This window comes from Poecilia reticulata, linkage group LG14 (genome assembly GCF_000633615.1).
Source record: "Poecilia reticulata strain Guanapo linkage group LG14, Guppy_female_1.0+MT, whole genome shotgun sequence".
NCBI lineage: Eukaryota > Metazoa > Chordata > Actinopteri > Cyprinodontiformes > Poeciliidae > Poecilia > Poecilia reticulata.
The window spans coordinates 1,233,858-1,243,742 of record NC_024344.1 but is presented as its reverse complement, the minus strand read 5'-3'; the positions used below and the strand labels follow the sequence as shown (position 1 = coordinate 1,243,742).

The 9,885-nt window shown below is 38.1% G+C and overlaps 1 protein-coding gene across 4 annotated transcripts in view; it reads left to right on the top strand.

Moving 5' to 3' along the window:
- Positions 1-9,885, top strand: part of sh3pxd2b (SH3 and PX domains 2B) — a 40,982-nt gene that overhangs the window by 20,072 nt on the left and 11,025 nt on the right. For all 4 annotated transcript variants that reach the window (XM_008426910.2, XM_008426907.2, XM_008426909.2 and 1 more), the window contains exons 4-5: positions 754-830; positions 7,203-7,294. In XM_008426910.2, the coding sequence (XP_008425132.1) occupies positions 754-830; positions 7,203-7,294 (169 nt within the window). The remainder of the gene's footprint in view (positions 1-753; positions 831-7,202; positions 7,295-9,885) is intronic.

Here is a 9,885-nt window from a genome sequence, read left to right as displayed (position 1 = left end):
AGTAATCACTCAACCAAGACAGGATGGAGATGGCAAGAAGTAAATATCTTACAGAGCAGAGCTCACAGTGATGTCATTTCCTGTGGTTTGGGGCTATTTTTGTCAAGAGTAAAACAGGCAGGTGTGTGAGCAGTTCATAGTTGGTTGGTGRAAACAAAGTGTTACAGTTGATGTCTCAGTATAATTTCCTCTGGGATTTGTTTTTGTTCAGGTTTTCACCAACGTTTAGCCAAGAGAAAAAGTATTTCCTTATTAGAACCATTTCCATTCTTACTTTCACTCTAGTAGAACATTATTGACTTAATCTACTTTTCCTCCACTTTTCTTAAAACCTTTACTTGTTATGGTTAGAGTGAYCCAACACTCGGTGCTGTTCATGTGTGGCATAAGATTAAAAACTTGGGAAGAAAAACGTGACCTTTCTTGCAGACAAATTCTCCTGAAATAATTTCTTCATGTCTGGGAAAGGCCAGCTYTCCATGCGGCTCTTTATTCATCTCATTGTGATGTCAGACCTATTGATTCAGTGTCTGGATGGCTCTGCATGCTAATTCACAWGTCATGATCTGCAGAAGCTTTGCTTTGTTTCTGCTTAGTCATCCTTTATTGTCTTTACAGAAGAGCATCAAACCTTTTACTTTTATTATTATCTATTCACTTTTGAGGTCCAACATTCCCAATCTCAAAGCAAGTGATGAATAAATATACACATTTCACATTCAAACTTTCTTTATCTTTTTTCTCTTTCTTTAGGAAAGATCTTGTTTAGGAGAAGCCATATCAGAGATGTGGCCATGAAGAGACTCAGGCCCATCAACGAGTACTGCAGGGTGAGTTTGATGCTTAATACAACTTCTGATTTCTTATTTTTCAGTAAATGTTTTCTTGAATTAAAATTASAACAAAAGATTGGCAAAGACAGTGGGAGAAGCAATTGTTCATCTAGTATGAGTGGTTAATAGAAACTTTTCTTTTTTCTCCTTTGAACTAGAGATGATATACTGAATCAGAATCATCATTGCAATGTCAATGTTTGCAATAATGACATTTTAAAGAACTGCTACATACTATACTTAATATTGCCATTCATGCACATCTTTGAATGTCAGTGATTCAAATACAGTTGACCTGATTAAAAGAGCTGCAGGAAAATTGTAATGACAGAATGAGTCAGAAAATGAGGGACAATTATGATAGAGATCATCTTTACAATATTCAACAAATCATTGTAAACATGTACTGCAGTTTTTCCAAATGTTCTCCCTTGGCGAAAGAGCATTTTCTCTGTAAAATCAAAATCTAGCTGCGGTAACAAGGACATAAGGAAATTTGGTTGTTTTTTACCCTTAGGGCATTTTTTTATGACCAGACATCTTCTCAGCATTTCTCAGGTTTCAAGCTTGAGCCTTGCTATTCCAGCTGTAGTGAACATGTAGGTTGTGGTGGCTACTTTAAGCAAAACTGAGGTAGAGACAAAAAACATCCTGTTGCTGAGCTTGCTCCAGTCAGCACATGCACAACACGCTGACTGAAACCTTTTCTTTTGGATTCTGTCTGCTTGTTGTAATGCTACAAATCCCCTGAAAGGAGAAATAAACTTTAAACTTGTCTTTTATTTACTGCTTATTGTATGTCTACCTTAAAACAAAGTTAAAAACAATCTCCCGCCTTTTCTATTAAGCATACCTTGATGTTTTCACTCTACAAATTAGTCTCTAATACGCAACTGTTAAACAACTCTAGCCGGACTAAAAGCAGCAAATCGTAGGACCCCTGAGGTGAAGCRACTTTTATGCATGATAAACAATGAGGAGGACTGGAGGCGCTCCTTAGTCAAGCAGTGTTAAAGGAATGCATAGTGGGTGTAGGCTACATCTTTAACCACTTATGACAAATATAAGAGTTGGGGGAGGAATGCATAAAGTTGTTGGTTCTTGTCTTTGGGTGGGGATGTTTTGTAAAAACAACTGAGCCAATTTTACGTTACTTTTTTCTGTCCAAGGCATTAGATTTAACCTTTGAGAGAATTTATTGCATTTTATTTAAATTTGTGTTAGGTTTTAATTAAAAACATCATGTTTTCTTATATAACAAGCTTTTGAGGTTAGCTCTAACGGGGGACAAGGTGAAAATCAGGATTTTCCTGAAACAGCGAAGTCAGCCCTGGTTTTACAGCTGATGCTTCATTCTGACTCATGTGGAACTTCCCGAACTGGGCAGCTTTATGTTTTTATTCAGGTCATGAAACGGTTAGGGATGAAAGCATGAGGGGGAAAAAAAAGGCATGGAGTCAGGGACTGGTTTGCCTAAAATCATTTGTCAGAATAAATAGTAATGTGAATAACCTGCAGTTTTCAACATGTTTGCAAAAGAAATTYATGGCTCAACATTTTAGCTCCAGTTATTCTGAAATCATGTAGAGTATCGTGCAAAAGTATTCATACCTAATGAATCTTTTCTTGCATTAAGATTACTAGAGTGTATTTGTAACTCTAATTAAGGCGAGGCACCTGACTACCGCCATGTATAATAATAGGCAGGCAGAAAGTTTCAGCTATGGAGCCTGTGTGTGAATAAAGAACCATCAGACAGAAAGTAAATTGAAGTTATTGTATTCAATAACTTCAATTGCATATATTTAGGAAAATATACAATAATATTTATAATAAGTGATTTTCTATGAATATAACCAAAGACACAACAAGGAAAAAAAAACAAAACAGCAACAAAACAATAAACCCTGATGACACCCAAGAGTTTTTTTGTTTTTTTTTCCTATTTTAAGTTCATTCGTGAATCCAGGGTGATTAATGGTCCATCAATCAATAATCCGACTGTTTTTAGTCCATGATCCAATGCAAATAGGTCCAGAATGAGAAAGTAGTTTGGTTCAGTGATCCGGTAGCCGCCATCCTGGGTTGAAACAGGGGGTGGAAAAAAAACCTGATCTAAACAAGGTCATAAATAAAAATAAAAACAAATTAGCGTTCACATTTAAACAGGGTTGAACTGTTATCCAAAATAACAAAACATTCAATAATTACAAAAAAAAAGGCTATATGTTCCATAAAGTATTTCTCAGGAATACTTAAAATGAATTTCAAGCTAAAGATCACATTAATGTTAGATTCAAATTAAAGTGCACCTTCAAGTTGTATCCAAGTTTAATTGACAGAGTCAATTAAACTCTGTCAATTAAACAATAAACAATTTCTTCTTTTTTTTTCCTTTTGTTGCGCAACTCCAAGTCCAGATTTCTATAGGCCGTCAACAAAATCAATGAAAAGTAACAAAAACTATCCTAAAAGGACAAATTTACAAAAATCAAAGGCCCAATTTAACATTTTGAGGTTATATCATCTATTCGGCCACAAAATTAACAAAAAGGAGAATTACCTTTTAATCAATAAGACAATTTTTCAATCACTAATACATAGATTGAGTGGGTGTGTCGCCACCGCATTTCTATTTAAAAAAGAAAAAAAAAGTACGTAAAACAAACGACTCACCGTCGAGCGGAAGACAGAAAACACCCAATATAATCCAGCCGTATTCTTCCATAAATTTAGAAGACGCCAAGACAAGCAGCTAGCCACAGCAGCAACAGCAATGGAGATCCGAGTTCACCTGTGACCCGGAACTTAAAGTGTGCCGTCAGTTTGACCCGCCAAAATAAAATACGGGTTGATTATTTTGTGCAGGTTACATATTCTGTTGATATTGTATATAGTACCACAGCACAAAACGGTGCGTGATTGGCCGAGTTTCCTAGATCTAGAATTTTAACATTTAGTTATTGAGAAAGAAAGCACACTTCAATTTGATTTAATGGTTTCAAAAATGATTTTAAAGTGTTGAACATTTAATTTCAAGATTTTAAGGAGCTGGCAAATTTACTTTGTAAAAGTACAAATAGCAGTCTTTATAGTAGTTATGTTATCATAGCTACAATCTGATGCTATGAGTTCAATCTTTGTGTTTGTTCACAAATTAGATGTACTTACCAAATACATGTCAGTAAATTGTAAATTGGTTTTGTGATTGTGATTGGTTTTAAGCTCGGCCAATTAAACTGGGCTCCATCTCCCAGACTCCACTGAATCTATTTCTACTCAAGGCGTCATGCAACCTCTGGTCGGCTCTACATGATGAGCTACAACCACTGCACCGCACATCTCCCCTCTGGATTCCAGATTACGTCAGGAAGGTGTCATTTACGAGGCACCAGTAGGGACCAAGCTTTTCCGTTTTGTGACTGTTGAGTTTGTAATAAGCGCCACAGACTGTTTGTTTTGGTGGCTCTGGCTTTATGAGACCAGTTTTTACAATCTCTGCTCTTCATTGTCAACATCGGCTGGCCTTGTAGCATTTGTTCACGTGTTTGCAGGTCCGCTCTGTGACCACACACCGAAATCTGCCTGACTGGAGCGTAGCAGAGGTAGAAAAGGAATTTGATAAGGCCACGATGCCTCAAAGTGTGAGGAGTGTGGCAGGTCCTCCACAGGCTGAACCACCGGCCCACTAACGCACCAGGGAACACATACATGAACTGTATCAAGCACCAAGTGCTGGTCGAGCATGTGTGAAGTGCAAACACACACACTCTCGACCAACAAGTGTGTGTATGAACTTTGCGTTCACAAAGATATAACATTCTTACAGCATGCTTAATGCACACCTCTAGAAGCACAACATTAGGTCATATTTGCAGTTTGCATTGAGTTTGTGCAAACAGAGCAAGCGCTGTGGCTTTTAAACTTGACACCTACCTTGATGTGGTATTCTCCCAAGAAACATGAGTCCTCACAGGGGTTCATATAAATGCTCATATAGGTGAACTTGCTCCTCAAAACACCTTCCAAGTCATCCGGTTTGGTGGCGCACAAAGGTGCCGACAGTGTTTGAGCAGGCTTTAGGCTTCATGCCCTGTTCAATGGATCAGCTAAAAACCCGTCTGTCAGTAACAGCTGCACTCTGCCGGTGAAGTGCAAAGCACAGCGCAGCACAGCAAAAACGCATGCAGTCCAGGATTATGGTTGTATAAAGAAACCTACTTAAATGATGATGCCAACTCAAAGTTTTATGTTTTATTGATATGTTAAAGGTAATAGAGGCCAAAATGTTAATATTTCCTCATTTGACCAGATGATTTTCTTCCACATGTTCCACATGACTTTCAGAAAACTCCAAGCAGAACTTTCTGTAAACCTTCTTTCAACAATGTTTATTGGTCACTCTACCACATGAGCTAGACTTGAGGAGTGCATGACTAACAGTTGTCTGGTCAAAACATTTCCCAACCTGAACTATGAATCTGCAGCTGCTCTAGTTACCCTGGGCCTCTTGGCTGCCTCTCCAATTAATTCTATCACTAATTCTTACCTACTTTGTGTTGTTTTATCATATTAATAAATAAATATATAATACTTTTGCAAAAAGTTTACATTATCACTTTGCCTTATGTAACAGATTGTAAAAATGAAATTCAAAAAGTTACTGTTCAGCCATACAGCCACATTGCACTGTCCCTCATGAGAAGTAGTTCTTTCAATTTCATTATATTTTTCCTTGGAGAATACGCACATGCTCACTGTCACGTGCACACGCACAGACACAAGCACTCACAATTACCTTAATGGGCCCCCCTGCAAAGAACATCCATAAAGTCCATTTAATGTAATTTACGCTGAGCCGCTCTCCTGTCTCCTCCCTGGGGAGAATCATAATGAGTGGACGGGCCACAGACTGACTCCAGGAGATRAATAAATCCAAAGACAGGACAACTGGTTCACAGTGCACTCTGACCTGAGGCACTGCACCTGCAGGATGTAATGTTATCGCGCTCCCCTGGTGAAAACCTCTTGCAAACTTAAAATGAGATACTTGGCTTTTGTATTTTACAAATAAAGTAATTGCTCAGGGTTATGTGATATGCATTGTGTATAAAAGCGCATGTATGTGCTCATAAGCGTGCTTATATTTCATAAAGAAGAAAAAAGTGCCTTGTCAGTTGCAAGAATTGCAGTCTGTGTTTGAGTCCAAGCCAAACGGCTGCTTTTAACTACGACGAGCGAAATGCAGCAGATGCGACAAGGACACTCGGGTTGGGCCTTCGGCTTTCATTCCACATCAGCCCTGACTTTACGTCAGTGGATGACAGCCGTTGTTAGAGGTGGACGCCGTTCCTCTGAAGGACAAAACTGAAACACTTAGGAGTATTAAAATCAGAGGTGGAGAGCAGCAGGGGAAGCTTGATGGATAGCACTGAGCTCCGGCTTGCCTGCAAATGGAGGAGTTGCCTGGCTTTATCTGAAATCAGAGACAGTCCTCATGCAGCAAGCTGTTGGCAGCAGAACTGTTTCCTCTCTTCGTCTTCATGCTGTTGAGGTGATTATCTGCTTCACCGCTGCCCATCAGATGGTGAAAAAGCGAAAGGTTAGATGATAAAACAGCATTTTGATGTGTGACTGCATGACAGGCTGTGAGAGATGGCAAGAAGGAGACACAGCAGTAAACAGAAACTGAATGGTGTTGGTTTTTCATCTAAAGTTGATTGTCAGAACTAATCGGTCTGCTGTTAGAAATCCTCCACAGATTTGTTGGATGTGGGGGATAGATCAATAGACTTAGAACCAGAGAAGGATAAGTGAAATACAAAACACAAAGTGCTGCTTGATTGCTTATTTTAATAAGCCAGACTCTTGTCTTGTGAAAAAAAGTGAATGAACGTACAACACACTGAACCGTAAAATTAACAAAAATCCCAAAGCAGATGCTAAACAGATCAGAATATGGCAACTGCAAAATATTACAATATAAAGAACCAGTTCAGTCAAGTTCTGTCAACATGTTTTAAAGTGTTAATATTTTAACAGCAATTCAATTCAGTTCAGTTTATTTACATGACACCAATTCACAACATCTCCAGGTACTTTCCAAAAAATAATGAGTAGATCAGCAGCAGAAGCTCTCCTAGCACCATGATTCAGCATAAATCCGTGCTGGAGGGCCAAAACCAAACTGGACCTCCCCCATCATAAGATAACTCTCACCTCCAAAATGTCATAGCTTTAAATGGGAAAGCTATTTTATAAATCTTCAGTCCATCTTCTTGTTTACTTTTAGTGATTCAATTCAAAATAATGTCATCCACAAAGAGTAAAATTATGTTTCATGTCTTTTTCTAATTTTCCTTCCTGTAGGCTTTGATCCAGCTGCCAGTCTACATCTCTCAATGTGAGGAAGTCCGAGTATTTTTTGAGACCAGACCTGAAGACCTCAACCCACCCAAAGAGTAAGCAGCTCAGACATGAACTCATGTACAATGGAAAGAGACTGTTTCTGTGGCTCAGGCCATATCCTGTCTGCATTTGCAACCCATTCTGTTGGTAATGAGCATTCATTACACCCTGTAATGAATGTGATTTCATAATGTCACTCTGCTTCCTGTTGGGTTTTTTCCCTGTAGAAACCCATTTAGTCATTGTTTCAAGTGCTGAGTTAGCACTTTAGCATGTAGCTGCAGCTCCAGCATAATCCAGCTGAGACTGCAGGCTGCTTCCTAACACGYTTTGTCTCTCTAAATCTAWCTCAACATTTTTAATCATATTCAGCACTGAATGACTTTAATGGGCTCAAAGTACCAGAACACAACACACATCTGGGTTTCAATAAATTAAAGGTTACCAGCTCCTTCAGAGCAGTGGAGGTCAAGTTCTCATTTCAAACACTGATATGTGTGTTCTCAACAGTTGTCAGCTAAGTTGTTAGTTTTGACCTACATCATCAYACATTGATGTGGGTTGTTGAAGTTTCCTCAGCAGGCAGGAAACAGACAAATACTCTTGTGACTTACGTTGATATCCATAGATGATGGACTAGCAGTAAAACCACGAACAGAGTGGAAGGGAATGAATTGTATTGCTTTGTTGTTTTGGTTGTAGAATATGTATAGATTCTCTCTGCCTAGCATTTGGATTACTCTACATTAAACTAGCTTAGAGTTTAAAGTAGATTAGCTGGTCTCTCTAASAGCAGGATTGTAATATCATTCTGTTTCTCTGTGGGGTACAAAATGGGCATCACGTCTGTATAATTTTATCTTACAGAAACTATCTGTGTGACATCAACTGTGCAGCAGCAGAAGACACTCAACTTGTGTGTTTATTTCATTAAAAACCTTGACTTAAAGCATGTTGCTTGGTCCTAATTTTATTTCGGAAAGGCGCTCTCCATAATATAGACAATAAACAAACCTTTTAAAGTTTTTGTTTTCAGTAGTGACATGAACGATGGATCACCAGAACACTCGATTTGTGTTYTGGTCCTTGGATATCTGCTGTTTTCCTACCCTCTTAAAACTCATATAAATATATTGTATGATGTAAACRAACAGAAAGCTGCAGAGTTTTTATTTCATGTTTTGGATCTGACTGTCTGCTGTGAACAGCTGGGGGTTGTTGACCAAGGACAATCAATAGGAGTTGCTGTGGGAATGAATGTTAAATGAGCCTGCCGTGTTGCCATCTATAATGTGGAAGTCATTTTGASGTTTGCTTTCTTCTTTCTCTCTTATTGAAGGAGGCAGAGGAATAACTTCACTTCAGATGTACTGAGCAGAAGGCAAATAAATGCCATGGAAGKGATATTTTTAGAACCACTTGAAGAGGGAATATGTTCTTGACAGTTTTCTGATTTATATCACACATACGTTCTGAATGTGAAGGAATCAAAAACTTGCTAGCAGGTTGTTGATTTGTGTGTTTCTGACACCTCAGACGTCTCGCTCTTTTTTCTCTCGTCTCTCTGAGGAGTTTGCCAAAAACGTTCTGCCTTAGTCTTCATACAARACCTCCAGTTATTTCTATGGAGGCGAGAAAGGAAACATGGGGAGTGTACTTGAGGAAGACGAATATAGAAAGATCCTTGGTTTGTCTTAATTGAAATTGGATTACAGCCCTGTATTAGTGCAGCCTATTGTCTGGCTTTCTGACAGCAAGGCTGGTGTGCAGACACAGTAGCCAGGCGAAGATTTATCACGGCCTATAAATCCACTCTAGTAAGACATGACATACAAGACTTTTTCCTTAAGTGCAGGAGGGAGGAGAGGAACGGGAGAAGTTGGCTGGAAAGGGGAAGTAGATGGTTATAATGCCAGAAGAGATCACTGAGAAAAGGAGAAATCTAAACAGAAAGGGAAGTGTTGCAAAACAAGTGAGACTACGGCAGAAAAAGTTTAAACTGTGGAGGACTAAAGGATTTAGTGATTTAATAGAGTGATTGTAAAAATGCTGAAGCTTATTTACAGATTTCTCCCGATATATTTGGATTACATTTAAAAAGTAGGTAATTCAATTCAGAAAATGCAACTCTTATATAACACATTACACGGATTAATTTATTTAAAGGACATATTTACATCCGCCACTAAAAGGATGCAACATAAAAGCTGATTCCTAGGTTATATTGTAGTATGRCTGTATATTCCCAGATAGTTGACAATTAAAGTAAAACTGAGTGGAAGAAAGAAGTGTGGAAGGGAAAGGTACTGAAGCATTAGGTTAATTATACTGTGCAGACCATAGACATACATTTCTGTTCTGCTGTTCTTATGTAATATAAAAAATTTAGAAGAAACCAAATGTGGTATTTTGATTTGGTGCAATACTCATCTAAATTAATATAAATAAATGCATTAAATGTAATGCTGCGTAGAATAAATCCATATAATTTGTGAGTTTTACTTCTTAATTCAAATTAAAGAAGTAAATTAAYRTTTTAATGATATTCAAATGTATTAGAATATAGTTGTAGCTGAACCTGTTCCTGCCACAACATGGTCATCACTGTTTGAAGATAGACAGAAGCTTTGTAGTGCTAACATAA